General features: G+C 35.2%; 1 protein-coding gene across 10 annotated transcripts in view; it reads right to left on the bottom strand.

Annotated features, from left to right (window-relative positions):
- NARS2 (asparaginyl-tRNA synthetase 2, mitochondrial) overlaps nt 1–14,518 on the bottom strand; it is a 193,663-nt gene that overhangs the window by 54,225 nt on the left and 124,920 nt on the right. For 6 of the 10 annotated variants that reach the window (XR_012122532.1, XR_012122530.1, XR_012122531.1 and 3 more), the window contains 3 exons: nt 10,111–10,208; nt 8,166–8,192; nt 5,164–5,346 (listed from right to left, as the gene is read on the bottom strand). The exons of 1 other annotated variant lie outside the window; for it this stretch is intronic. Coding sequence is in view for 3 of the 9 variants with exons in the window: in XM_017650483.3 (XP_017505972.3) it covers nt 5,202–5,346; nt 8,166–8,192; nt 10,111–10,208 (270 nt within the window). In the remaining 6 variants the exon portion in view is untranslated. Of the gene's footprint in view, nt 1–1,013; nt 5,347–8,165; nt 8,193–10,110; nt 10,209–14,358; nt 14,516–14,518 lie in introns of those variants that run through there. 3 more of the 10 variants (XM_017650483.3, XM_073215964.1, XM_073215965.1) reach the window with 3 other exon arrangements.

The following is a 14,518-nucleotide window of genomic DNA, read 5'->3' as shown; positions in this document are numbered from 1 at the left end:
CCTGGCAATGTTCGATGTCCAGGTTTCTGGAGGTAAGCTGACCATGATCTAGTAAAACCTGTCTTCCGGAAGTCTTATTAACCATTTTGGTGCAAGATGATTAAGGTTGCTTTCTGCTCTTAATGTTTTTTCTATTTTTTAATTTAGAATATAAACTGGGAAGAAACTACAGTCAAATATTACTCCCACCTGTTTTTTTTTTTTATTATACATAGTTTAGATTGCAGACTGAATAAATATATTGATTAGAAGCCAAAAAACCTCACATATTTCTTATCAATTCAATTCAGGCCAATCTGTCAACTCTGCATTTTTATGTTCTTGCCTCACCACTTACTAAAATAAACATATGAATAAATAGCAATCCAATTCAAATAAGCATCTTTCATCTATAATTATCTGAAACAAGAGATTTAAAGAAGAGTAGAGTTAATCCATCTCACCAGTTGCATCTTCAATGCCTGTTCAGTCATGCTTAAATGTCTAGATTCAATTTATAGAGAATATGAATGTATAACTTTGTGAGGGATGCTTCTGGCAGATCCTGACTGAAAGGGACAAAAGGTCAAACAGTTCCTTTGCTGTTCTGTGACGGAGTCTCTGGGCTGGGCCAGAGAGTGGGAGAGCTATGTCTAGATCTGGAATAGATCACTCACACAATTAAGTTCTTGTCAGACTACAAAAGAAGGGCACAGCTTCCCCAGGCAAGAGGACAGCCAGATGGAAAGTAACTATTTTTCTCCATCTACTTTAAAATTTGAAATGAGAATGGGAATTAATGATTGGAAAAACATTTCAAAGCTGTAGAATACACTCTTTCTTGGATGGCTGGGGTTACGATTTTGAAGTGATGTTTGGAAATCTTGGGAAAACAGAATTTGATTTCTTCCCCCATTGGAAAGTGGTCACTTGAGTAAAAATTAACACCCTCAATTTACCTTATAAATAAAATCTTATTTTATATAAAATAACTTAACAAATTAAGCACCTAAGAATATTATGGTATACAGTCCTCTATTATTAAATCCATACTTTTATTCATTAAACATAGAATTATACAATGCTGTTTGTAAGTTGAATTTGCATATTCATGTACCAGCTGACAAGTAGACATTTTAAAGTTTTTTTTCTATTGTTCCTGCCTCCAAGCAACAGTTTAACTTTGACATTTTTATCATCTTTGTCTGATAACAGTGTTTGTTTTTTGTTCAGTTACGGTAAAATAGAAATACTGAGTCAAAGATATAAGTTATTAGGTTATCAACTAGACACTCACTATATAATCACTTGTGAAGGAAAAGAATGAACAAATTAAGTATGATAACTGGGAGGTATGCAGCTGAAAAACTATAATAATCAAAACAGTATGGCATTGGCATAAAAAGACACATAGATCAATGGAACAGAATACAGCACCCAGAAATAAACCCACATTTACACAGTTAATCTATGACAAAAGAGGCAAGAATATACAATTGGGGAAGGAGTCTCCTCAATAAATTGTGTTGGGACAGGTACATGCAAAATGATGAAACTGGACCACTTTCTTACACCATATACAAAAATAAACTCTATAAAAGATCTAAGTGTAAGACCTGAAACCATAAAAATTCTAAAAGAAAACATAAGCAGTAAACTCTGGTACCATGCCTCAGTATTCTTTTCTCTAGATATCTCCCCAGGCAAAGGAAACAAAAGCAAAAGTAAACAGGTGGAACTATATGAAGCTAAAAAGCTTCTGCACAGCAAAGGATACCACAAACAAAATGAAAATGCAAACTACAGAGGATATATATTCTCAAATCGTCTATGTTAGGAGGTTGACATAAAAAATATATAAAGAACTCAAAACTCCATGCCAAAAAACCAAATAATCTGATTAAAAATTGGGCAAAGAAACTGCATGTTTTTCCAAAGAAGACATAAAGATGGTCAAGAGACACATGAAAAGATGCTTAATATCACTAATCAACAGGAAAATGCAAATCAAAGCCAAAATGAGATACAACTTCACACCTGTCAGAATAACTAGTATCAAAAAGACAAGATATAACAAGTGTTGGCGCAGATGTTGAGAAAAGGGAACCCTCATACACAGTTGGTGGGAATTTAAACTGGTATAGCTGTTGTGGAAAACAATATGGAGGTCCCTCAAAAAACTAAAAATAGAAATACCACATGACCCAGCAATTCCACTTCTGGGTATTCATCTGAAGAACAGCACTAATTAGAAAAGATTTATGCACCCCTATGTTTATTGCAGCATTATTTACAACAGCCAAGGTATGGAAGCAACCTAAGTGTCCATCAGTAGATGAATGGATAAAGAAGATGTAGAACATATCCACAATGGAATATTACTCAACCATTAAAAAAGAGTGAAGTCTTGCCATTTGTGACAACATGGATGGACCTAGAGAGTATTATGCTAAGTGAAATAAGTCAGAGAAAGAAAATACCATATTATTTCCTCTACATGTGGAATATAAAATACAAAAACCAATGAACAAATAAGCAAACACCCAGAGAAAGACTCATTAAATACAAAGAACTGGTGGTTGCTGAATGGGAGGAGGTGAGTGGATAGGCGAAATAGGTGAAGGGAATTAAGAGGTATAAACTTCCAGATAAGAATTAAATGTCAGGGGGTAAAAAGTACAGCATAGGGAATATATATGTCATACCAATAATACTGTAATAACCTGGTATGTGACAGATGGTAAACTTTGGAATTGTATATAAATGTATTTTGGAATGTATACAATGTCAAGTCACCATGTTGTACACCTGAAACTACTGTATTATGTCAACTATACTTAAATTTAAAAAAAAGGTAAAGACCAGTTATGTTTGACTCCCTGGGAAGGACCTCCTCTCACCTCACACACACATGCACACTGGACACACTTAAGTCTATAATCAAACGTACACTGATTTCACTTCACTACATTTTTGGAGACCTAGTGTATACTAAAATAAAGCCTAAAGGTTAGACAATTATTATCAATAACTATGTCAATTATTATTAATGACTATGTCACAGATTCATAGAAAAAAGGATCCTTAGAGTTCATCTACTCCAAAATGATAGCTCTGCAGAAGAAATAACTATACGCCACAAAGACGATCTTATTTGCCTAATGCTCCACAGTGAAATTAATGGTGGCATTAGGACCAGAACCTGGGGTTGCTCTAATTCAGTATTTTTTCTACCACTGCTATTTTTTGATGCCCCACCATCATCTTAACATTATAATTCTATCTGGTTCCTCAAAAATCACTGGAGGCATGATTCCTGCTAGCCTTGGAAATTATAAGTGCCTCCAGATTTAGGGCCTGTGAATGTTTGTGATTCTTCCACCACAACGTCAATATGGTATCAAAACTTAAATACCCATCAATTCTGACTGAGGTTGCAAATGTTTTAAAATGGTTTCTGCATTTAATCTTCTAGGTCCAAGGTTAAATATCACCTTTTCAGAGATGTCTTGTCTAGCAAGCTTATCTATGCTTGCCTTGTTCTTTATAAAATTTTATTAGCACCTGTCATATTTTGAAATAATATATTTGTTCATTTATTGTTTGTTCACTAGTTTATTTAGCACCCTAGCACAGTTCGTGGCACACAGAGTGAGCTCAAATAATATTTGTTGGATAAACATATGAATTTATCTTTCTAACCCATGGTTGAGGCAAGCATTATGGAAGCCTTAATTATCCCTTTTATCCTGTCCTAAACTTGGTATTTAAGCCCAAGGGATTAAAGTTCCAGGGAAATAGATTTTAGCTCAGCAAAAGCTACCAATTAAGAGAGATTCAGAAATGGAATGAGCTTTTTTGTGGGGTACTGAGCTCTTTACCAGAAGGAGGCTGCCCAGGTATATAGGATCTCTTCGCCTTACACAAAAGTTCTACCTTGACAAACCTCTCAGTGACTTCCATGACTTCCAACTCTTAAGAATGTGGAACTCTGTCATTCTTTTCAGTTGCTTAATTTTGAGTTTGGTTAAAATAAAGTGCATATACAAACTTATTAAGAAACAACCTAAGATAAGTCATCCAATGAGACTTAGAAAATGGATTATTCAAGCATGCATGTCTTTACAATTACTTGATACATACAAAATCTACTGAGTATACATTTTGCTATACAACTGTATATATAACAACAAAGACGGAGTTAAATTTGTGTAGCATTTCACAGTTTTAAATACACACAGACACAAACATATACACTTTCATGTAATTATTATTATTAACTTCAAGGAAAATAAAGCATGAGTTCATAACAGAGTAAGTGGCTTGTCTAGAATCATACATGTAAAGTGCTAGAACTGTCAGGTTTCAAACTGCTAAATTAGTGATCTTCTCACTCTAACAGACAATGTTGTTTTTTGAGTTCAGAATTACCCATCTTCTAGGTTTTGCTATATTTCATCCTCATCTTGGATTGAAAATTCCTTTCTTCCAAATTTCACTGGGAAAGGCCAAATGGAATTTAAAAATGTAAGTTTTCTTTTTTCATGGATATGAAAAACCTATTTTACTGATTGTTACAGAAATATAACCACCTAATATAAACTAGTTATAACACAACCGTGATTAGTTTAAATAATTAACACACCTTGTTAGCTTTTATCATTAAAGATCAACAGTAAAAATGTGATTTTTTTCACCTAGTCTGATGAAAGGCTTCCATTCAGAACAGCAACTTTATTAACTCATGAAGAAGAGGACTATCTATCTTCTTTGGTTTAGTAAAGCATTGAGAATAAGATGGACATTTACCACAGGAAAGAAAGATCCAACAACATCTTAGTTTTGACTATGAGGTGTTTCTCAAATGTCACACAGCACAGTGATCTAATGATTAAAGACAAAGTAAAATACACTCTCTCTTCATGTCTGAGAGCTTGAAAGGACCTTTGAAACCAGTTTTATTTCCTTCTTAATCGACATAACAGATTTGAGATTCTACCTGCTGTTAAGTACCTCTTCTTGAGAGAGTTCATCTTTCCATGAAATGCTATTAACTTTCTAAGAAAATCATAATCACTTCCATTTATCATGTTGTATCTATGACATGACAATTATATATGGAAAATTTCTACATTTCTAAAATTCAAACATACATTCTCCTGTATGCATTTTCATGTGCAGTACCTCTGACATGGAGTGATTTCCCCTGACCAGTCTTCCAGCTATAAAAGACACGAATGAGTAAACCTTGGAAAAGGGATAACATCTTTGATATTGTCAATTCCCAAGATGCACTGCAGATAGCGTTCAAATCCCATCCCAAAACCTCCATGTGGCACAGATCCAAATCGACGGAGGTCCAGATACCTGATTTTGAAAAACAAAGAATCATCACCTATAAATGCTATATGGGATCATATGTTATTGTAGAATTTTATGTTTCAAAACTATTTTGTAATCATTTGTTATTGTCCACATCACTGTGGTGGACCAGTCTTCTCCCTCCATGGACAGGTGAAGGACACAGAGAAGTTGAAGTGACCCAAATAGTAGCCAGCCCTGTCATTTATTCATGAGCTTTGGTCACTTTTTCTTTTCTCTTCTGACGTATTTACTTACATACAGTAATCTGCCTCATGAGGCTACAGAGAATTTCCTAATAACTTAACCAATTTCTTGAAAATATATTCCTCTTTTATTTCTTACTATGCTAGTGATAATGCTTTTTTTTTTTTGCCTTACCAGAATTGTATTGTTCAATACACAGAGGAGAGCTGGTTTTTTTCTGGTAATATAATAAAAAGATAACCTCTGCTAGATTAGATTGTAAACTACATCAAGGGCAGGAACTGTGTCTTATTTAACTTTTGATCTCCAGTTGCCCACTCTGGAGTATATGCTTATTATATGAGGGTTTACTATTTGAAGGCACAAAAAATATAATCTTGAAGGCTGCAGTGAGGAAAAATTTCCAGTTCTCTCCTTTGAACCTAGTGGAAGATGTCCAGGGTGATTTTTCTCTGTCCTTCATACATGACACTTTCTATTCCTACTTAGTACCACATAGTTAGAAAATGGTAATGCCAGGATTCAAACTCAGATTCTAATACACCAGCCTGGGATACAGTTACTTTAGGAAAGGAAGAGGGGGAAGAAGACTCTAAGAATTTTTATTATGTCATTTTCAGGGGCATTCTTGAGTTAAGTATCATTGATTAAAACAACATTATAGCTTCTTGAATGACCTGTTAAATCAGTTCCAGAAGAAACTTCAGCACCACAGCTGATAGTCATTTGGCTCCTCAAGGATAAAGACTATCACCTATTTCCCCACTATTAATAATAATGGCTACATGTACTGGTACTTTAGGCAGTTAAAATTAAGCACTTGTCTTTCTAAAATAAAAGATGAACTGCAACCAGTTGAGTTACAGTTACAACCAAGTGAGAGATCAATAAATAGGAGTTTCTAGTATAAAACTTAGCATTAGTAAGAACTATCAAGAATAATGGAAAAAGCACAGTCTTAAGTAATTGCAATGTTTGGTAGCTGAACTACCTTTATAAGTTTACAAGGCATGGGGACATAGTGTACTTTGATTGAGTGAGAAAATGAGATGAAAGGACTTTCAAAGCCACCTGCCACAGACACCTGCAGGATCTAAGCAGCCTGCTACAAGTCCAGCAGCAGCTTTAGCTGGCTCTAAATTTCTCATAAATTGATGTCAGAACACTGTCATAAACGTCTGGAAACTGAAGTCAGCAGAGGGATTCAGTTTGTAGCACTTTTCTTGCCTTTATGTGACATATAGAAAAATCCACTTTGAAGAAACACATTTTCTAATGAATATGAAACTGTTCAGTTGTTGTTAAATTGATTATAGGGTAGCCAGATTATAGAAGAGATGGTACAAAATTTGTGGAACTAGTTACAGATGTTGTTTGCATATGGCATGTAGAAATAGGAAGTGAGTAAATTCTTAGACACCTGGGGTGGCTACTCATGGTGTGGTGGAACACTAGCAGAGATCACAGATCTGAAGAGTTTAAGTGGGAAATGAATAGTATTGAAGTGACTAATAAAAAACGGAAAAGCCTAAACTCATTAAACCAATAATTAAAATTTGCATTTATCTAGTTCTTATACACTAGAATATTATCTTGTACACAGAAAGAAACTGAGGTAAAATGCATAAACTTGCTCCTTCAGGATCCTTCTATTTAATAGCAAGACTCAGAACAAAAAGAGGAAAGGAGGAAGGTAATTAGCATTTACTGAGCTTCTACTCTATGTAGGTATTTAGCCTATTTTGTTTCATTTCTTCTTCACTCTGTGAAGTAGATATTAATAGCCTATTTTATAGCTAAGAAAACCAAGACTAGGAGAGATTAAGTATGCCTAAGGTCATTGCTGGCAAATAATAAAGCATTCAAGGGTCATTACTGAACCCAATTTTAGGCTCTTGGTATCTCTGAAACCTAGCCCCATCATTACCAAAAAGCAAGTGTGTAATCTGACCCTCCCTTCTCCTGAGGACAGTGAAAGAACAGTATTGCTGACATTATATTAAAACAATGAAGGAGTGCTATTACAGAAATATAAATAAATAATTTGTATATAGTGAAAAGTACTTGAAGAAAGGGTCTACAGAAAGAAAACCAGAACAATTTTGGTGAAGTAAATGTATGAATGCAGACCGGCCATCTTTCCCTAGGTAGCTTAGATTTCTTAATCTAAGCTTAGCTTGGTTGGCAGAGGGAGACCTTAGGGGTCACTTAGCTCAAGCCTCTAATTTCACACATAGAGAAACTGAGCCATAATGGTTAGGTACAAAATCCCAGCTCTATGTCTCTGTGAGCTCTTGGTTAAGTTAGTTAACATCTCTAGGCCTTATGTCTGGAGGGGCAATAAAAAGGGGTAAGAACAGTAGCTAATTACAGGGTGTTATGATGGTTACACGAGATAATACACCTCAAAACTTTAACACAGTTATCTGGCACACAGTAAGTAATAAATAAATGGCAGCCAATATTACTACTATTTTTCAAGGACACAAAGGAAGTAAGCAGTCTTTTGAGGACCTGTTCCTTGTTCTTAACACTCTCCCATAGTACTTTGAGAACAACTAAAAACTATGTAACAGAGTAACAGCTAGAATAAGAATGAGTAGGGGCCACATTCTTACCATTGGTAGGCTTCCGTTAGTCCTAACCTGTAAAAGGAAAATGACAATCCTTTCAGAGAATGGCAGTAAGATAAACATACTAACCAGCAAACATCTATTCTGGGTTGTGTGCAAAGTCCTCTTTACAAAGAGTGCACACCGAAACCTGTGCTCTCAAGTGTATCCAAGGAACTGGACCTTTATTACATGATAAGAAAGGTTAAGTTAATCACCAGTTCAAGGTATTACCAAATATGTAGTATAGACAATAAATGCTATAGAAAGAAAGTATGGGAAAGCCCGAAAGCAGTTCACTTGAGGTGAGCTTACTGTCTGTACTGTGATGTGAGAAAAGCAGCATTAGTACAACTGCATGATGTTGGGAGGCACACAAACAAGGAGGTACAGACACATCTTTCATGCTATAAAATTAAAACACAATATATTCTGAGGCTACCTTCAGAGCTGCAAAATGGATTTTGCCAATTTGAGATACGTTAATAAAAATTTAAGCTCTAAGTATGCATTAAAATTAATTTTAGCCCTTTAAAAAACTGTCTGGGGACCACAGTGTATCTGAATTGATCAGGACTATGAAAAATTCAAATATACAAAAACATAGAAAACGTGAACAGAAGTTACAAATTCCTGAGATGGGGAAGGACATACATCCATTTCATTAGGAAAGGTAAATTTGGGTATTATCAGATTTTAGGTAAACACTATGAGGAGAGGTTTCCTGAAGGAAGGAAGCAAGCAAAGAAAACAGACCAATTAATCTTTCAACAGATGAGGTTTCTTGCCATGTGTGATTTTTATTGAGCTTTAAAAAAAAACCCAGAGAATCTTCAAATTCTTTCCATCTAAGGAGTCTGACCTTTACTTCAATTCCATGATTTTCCCAGGACTCTCTAATGCTATAGTAATAGTAAGGAGTTCGTAGTCTGATAAAAAAAAAAAAAAAAGTCCTCTCAAAACATATTTGTCCCCTTTCTTCTGGATCCTAACCAAATAGAGCAGTTCAAATGATTGGGATTACAAAACATAGTTACCCAACAGATTTATAGAATGGCATCTTGGAAAGGCATCAACTTTTGAAGGATTTCTCCATCAGGAAAAGAAGGCCTTACAAATAGGTAATTTAACAGGATATTTTAAAAGTATTATAGCTTTTCCAGGTTACTATGAAACCCAGTATTATCTAGAGAGTAGGATTAAGCCTTCAACATGGGAAAACCAATTTTTTTGAAAAAGTCTGGCCCAGCAAAAGCGGAAACCATGGAAAAGAGGTTTATAACCTTGGTTAGTTTAGGAGGTCACTGTGGTTTGCTGGCAGACCATGCATATACAGGAGTGGGAGTTCAATTAGAAACATGATTCGTTACTTCTCATCTCCAAAACATTTTGTCTGTGTTTATGGATTCATTTCCCAGGTCTCAAGCAGAAAATTAAAGTAAGTTATTCAAAGAGATAAATCAAGACCCATACACAGTAGAAAACCTAAAAAAGGGAAAACTGCTTATTCTACAATGCTGGCTTAGCAGATATTTTTTAGCATCTTTCTTTCTACATTGTTATCCTTTTCTGGTTCAGTCTGTCTTTATATTCTTTAGGTGTCTGCCAATCACAGAGTAAATAAAAAGAACATAATGAAGAGAAAAATGAAGGACAAGCTTTAAGGGGGGAAATCTACCTACCTCTTCTATAGTTATCCTTTTAAAAAGCCATTTCCAAAAGGAGAGATACCTACAAGTAGTGGGCAAATATCACTGCAGCCTTATTTCAAATAACAGATCCAATCTTTAAAAAAGTGAAGCTCAGTAAGGTCAAGTAACTTGCTGAAGGTGACACAGAATCTGAGATCTGGGTCTGCCAGGTGCTGAGGTCTCGTGCTGTTCTCTGTTACCCTACCATGACTGCCCCACTCCAGTTTCTGAATTTTCTTTCTTTTAGGTCTGAAGAATACCTGGCTAACTGCTGCTCTAGGAAATGGTACCGTTCCTCTCTAAGGCTTCCACCAAAGAGCTCTCCAACTCCAGGAACCAGCAGATCAACAGCAGCCACCTAAAAAAAGGGGAACAAACCCCATAAATATTACATTTTCTGGGATTTCAACTGTTGTCAGCTTCTCAGGCAAGTGGAACTTTTGGCGTTTTGATAACTGGCTGTTCAGCTGTTTACCAGAATCTTTTTTATATTTTCTGTTCATGTTTCCTATTTCAGTATCAAATGTTTAACATTACCTTTAGAATACATGCTACACCAACTGCAGGTAGACAGGTTCCTCTCCCCTCTTGCACCATTAATGTGGTGCACTTAACAAAAATGTGTTTTCTTTATAAATGTGATATGCTAACTATAAAAATTATATAAAGAAGTATCACAAATTATAAAATATTAAAACTCATGCAGAAGCAATTACAGTTGGCATATTTTCTTTCAGGCTTTCTTTTTTGGTATATGTTTAAAGAATATAACAGAGATCAAATTACATATAAAAATTTACTATTCAAATTGTCTTACCAAATACTATACAGTATTTTTCCCATGTCAGTTAAAATACTTGGCATACTTAATGCTTTCATAGCTACAGTTTATTATTTAAAAGTATCATAGTTTTTACTAACTGTTTTCTTTTAATTGAAGTAGAGTAAATATTAGTTTCAGGTGTACAACATAGTGATTCGACAATTATGAACATTATGAAATGCTCACCACAGTAAGTAGTTACCGTCTGTCACCATACAAAAGTATTACAATATATTATTGACTATATTCCCTATGGTGGTGTTGAATATTTAGAGATGTGTACGTTTTGTTTGTTTTCTCTCATAAATAATGTAGCAAAGAAGATTTTCCTTTAATTTGTAATATTTTGTTAGGACATGTAAAATATGTTCTTATTAATAGTCAAGGAAGTACAAATTAAAACAATGAGATACTATTTTGGAGTTATCCAAATGGTGAAGAGAAGAAAACATAAACAATATGGATCAGAGAACGCATAAAACAATAACCTCGTACATCTGACACAACCATTTTGGTCAGCAATTTGGCAAAAGATAATCAAAAGCCTTAAAAATGCAATATGCTTTGACTCAGCAATAGCAGTTCTAGGAACTAACAAGATGATCACAGATGAAAAAAAACAAGATAAATGCATGAGATGTTTATTGCAACATTATTTGTAATAACAAAAACTCCAAGTGTACATCAACAGACTATTAAATTTTAGACATGGATAGAAAAAGATTCACATCCACATAATTAATTAGATGTTGACTGTTTGCCACTGTGAATTCTTTTCTCTTAACTGGTATTTTCTTATTTTCTTCAATGAAGATGTGTTACACTTTTGCAATAAGAAAACAACAAAAAACTTTTAATAGGGGAAAATGGTAGCTTGATATTTTTAATTTGTATCTCTTTAAATACTAGTAAAAGTTACTTTTTGAGAATGTTTATTTGCTACTGTATTATTTTGTGACTTGGCAATTCTTTTTAGGGAGGCAGGTAGACATTTTTAAGACCAAGAATCTGAAGGCACAGAACTAAGAAAGATTTAATGCAGCAAGTGAAAAATTAGGAATTCACAAAAAACATTTTAATTTTTAATGTAACACTATATTACAAACTCCATTCTTAAACCTTGCCTCACTTTACTATTAAGCCACTCCTGTTTGATTTCAGAACTTTTGATTTGAGATATATTTTATAAATAATTGGTATTAATAAATAAAGTATGTAATAATTCCAGAATGTGCCCCAAATGCTTTATATCTCATCCTCATTACTATTATTAAAAGAGAAAACATTAGGAATGTTCAACATTAGTTATTTTAATCACTTGGCTGAATTAAAGTAAGAGGGGACAGAAATTCACTAATGGTTTCCTTTTTTACTAAGTCTACCACTCAATAAACTGGTGAGGAGTAAGTGTGCAAACAGGTCTTTGTCTCACTACCACTGCTTGCTGACCACATCTTAGTATTTCTTCTATGAACTTGGGGGCCCACAATGAACAGGCAGGTATTTCAGAATGTGGATTTGGTGACTCAGACATGATAGTAGGAAATAAAAAAAACAGCTATGACCAGAAGGACAAAAGAGCCTTGCTAATGTGATAAGGAAATTCTCATGAACTATAAAATTAATAGAGTCGAACTCCAACTAGGACCTTGTAGTTACCCCTTCTATTCTCTGAGAAAGGAGAAGTTTCAAGGAAGTGTTTATGCCCAAAGGACCAGCATCCTTATTTCCCGGTATCTTCCTTTTAGATATGGCTAAAACAGGCGAGGAGTTGAGAGAAGCATTATGAGAACTTTGTTCTTACCTTTAACCAGAGTTTTAAATTTAGAATTATAGGCAATCATGGTTGGAAGGGAATCGACAAGTAGCTTTCTGGTTTTTGCTTGGAAATATTTAAAGCCTGGGAACCTCCACCCCTGAAATATAGCATTCCATCCATGCGTAGCTCTGAGTATTAAGAAGGGATATAGGTGTATCCCAAATCTATCATTTCCAAGGTTTTGAAGTTAAGACCATTCTAAGCCACAAAGGTGGGAAGTAATTGCTTCTGATACTGCAAGCATATGCAAAGCTTTAAAAGCTAAAAATGTCCATTGCCTCAAAAAAAGATGCTGGAGAATCAGCTATAATGAGAGAACCAGGAAGCAGGCAGCCCGGCTGAGGCTGGTGGCCAGTGACGAGGGAATGAGGCAAACTGATGAGCTGTTCTGCTTTCTCTCTTAGTTCATGGGCATCAAACAAGAGGTCCATTTCTTGCTTGGTCTTGCTAATACAATTAAAATAAGCAAAAAAAAAAACAACAACCAACAAACAACCCTTCTGGGATCTTAGCACTTTTTGTAGGTTTAAATTATGTTAATTTTGGACTAAGCTTTCTTAAATGCTATTTTCAGAAGAGTGTAAAAGATTTATATTTATCCTTGATTATAAACCTCCTCTAATATTTGAGTTCACTGGAGAATTCAGTGTGTAACACTATGGGTTTTAGGCCTTTGCTGGTTTTTATTTATCTGAAATATTTGCAACTGTAGAGTAGTAATAGCTGTGGAACTGGAAGCCTCTGAACCTTTGAGTCACCTTCAAAATCTTAGGCCATAGTACAGTAACTACATTTTTTCCTGGTTTTCTTTAAACTTGTCTTCCTAATAACCAAGGTACCTAACTGGTTAAGGCCAACTATTTTTACAAAAACTATTACAAGATTCATGTGGTAGTTGTTGGCAGTAGCAGGATAGGGTCATTTATGCTGTAGTGATAAACAACTCCAGAGGCTTACAATAGGCTTTCTCCCTCTCAGCATTAGCTACAGTTTTGGCCAGGTAAGTCTTTGGTGTGAAGGCCCTTCCTGTGCACTGTGGGATATTCAGCAGCATCCCTGGTCTCTTCCCACCAGATGCGGGCTGCACTTGCCTAGTTGTGACAACCAACCATGTCACCAGACATTGCTAAGTGTCTCCTGGGTGGGGAAAGAGGTGGGGGTGGAGGGGAGGTGACAACATTACCCGAAAGAGGGGTTTTCACTGCTTTACAATAATGAGCTGGCTTTTAAAAACTTCTGCTACATGTCCATCCTGGCTCAAAGCTAATAAATAAGACTCTTTCTGAGGTACTGCTGGTCTTATGGCAGATGGAAAAAAAAAAGCATAGATGCCTCTGTACTAGAAGCATCTGTATGGAATTAATATATGTAGGTCATGTTTGCTCACAATTCTTTGGCCAATGAAAGTCACATGCAAGTCACTAAGCTCATGTCAATGGGCTTATTGTCATGTCATGTGATAATCTGTCCCACTCTCAACCAATTCCCCATTGTTAATTAGAATTAAAATTGGAACAGTAGTTCCACTATTTTCTTCCTCGTACTCTGGGAGAATTATCAGTAGGAAAAAACTTACCAAAAGAATCTTTTAGTTGAATAAAAATCTTATAAGACCTCTGCATAAAGTCTCATATCATGTGCATGCCAAATTTTGGGGCAAGCAAAAGGAACACACTCATTATGTCCTTCCTTTGTCTAGATAGTATGAACATTCACTCTCAGGTGGGTGAATTTCCTGTGTGTTTTCTTGACATAGAGAATACAGTTGCTTCTGGATCTTTGGAATAAGGCATATTCCTTTACAATATTCCACGACAAAAGAGTACTATTTCTTTTTTATCAAGGCAGATTTACCTCTTTGTGAAGAGAGTCCCACATAGGCCTTGTTCTCTTCTCTTCCTCCATATAACGTTCTCTTCTCTTTTTCTTTAGGTTTTGTTTTCCTTCAGCCACACCAGATGCTTATACTCCCTGCTTTTCCTTTATTGTGTTCTCCAATCTATCTAGACATTCTGCACAGTTTCTG

This window comes from Manis javanica, chromosome 11 (assembly GCF_040802235.1).
Source record: "Manis javanica isolate MJ-LG chromosome 11, MJ_LKY, whole genome shotgun sequence".
NCBI lineage: Eukaryota > Metazoa > Chordata > Mammalia > Pholidota > Manidae > Manis > Manis javanica.
The sequence above is the reverse complement of the archived record's forward strand: the minus strand, read 5'-3'. Positions and strand labels throughout refer to the sequence as shown.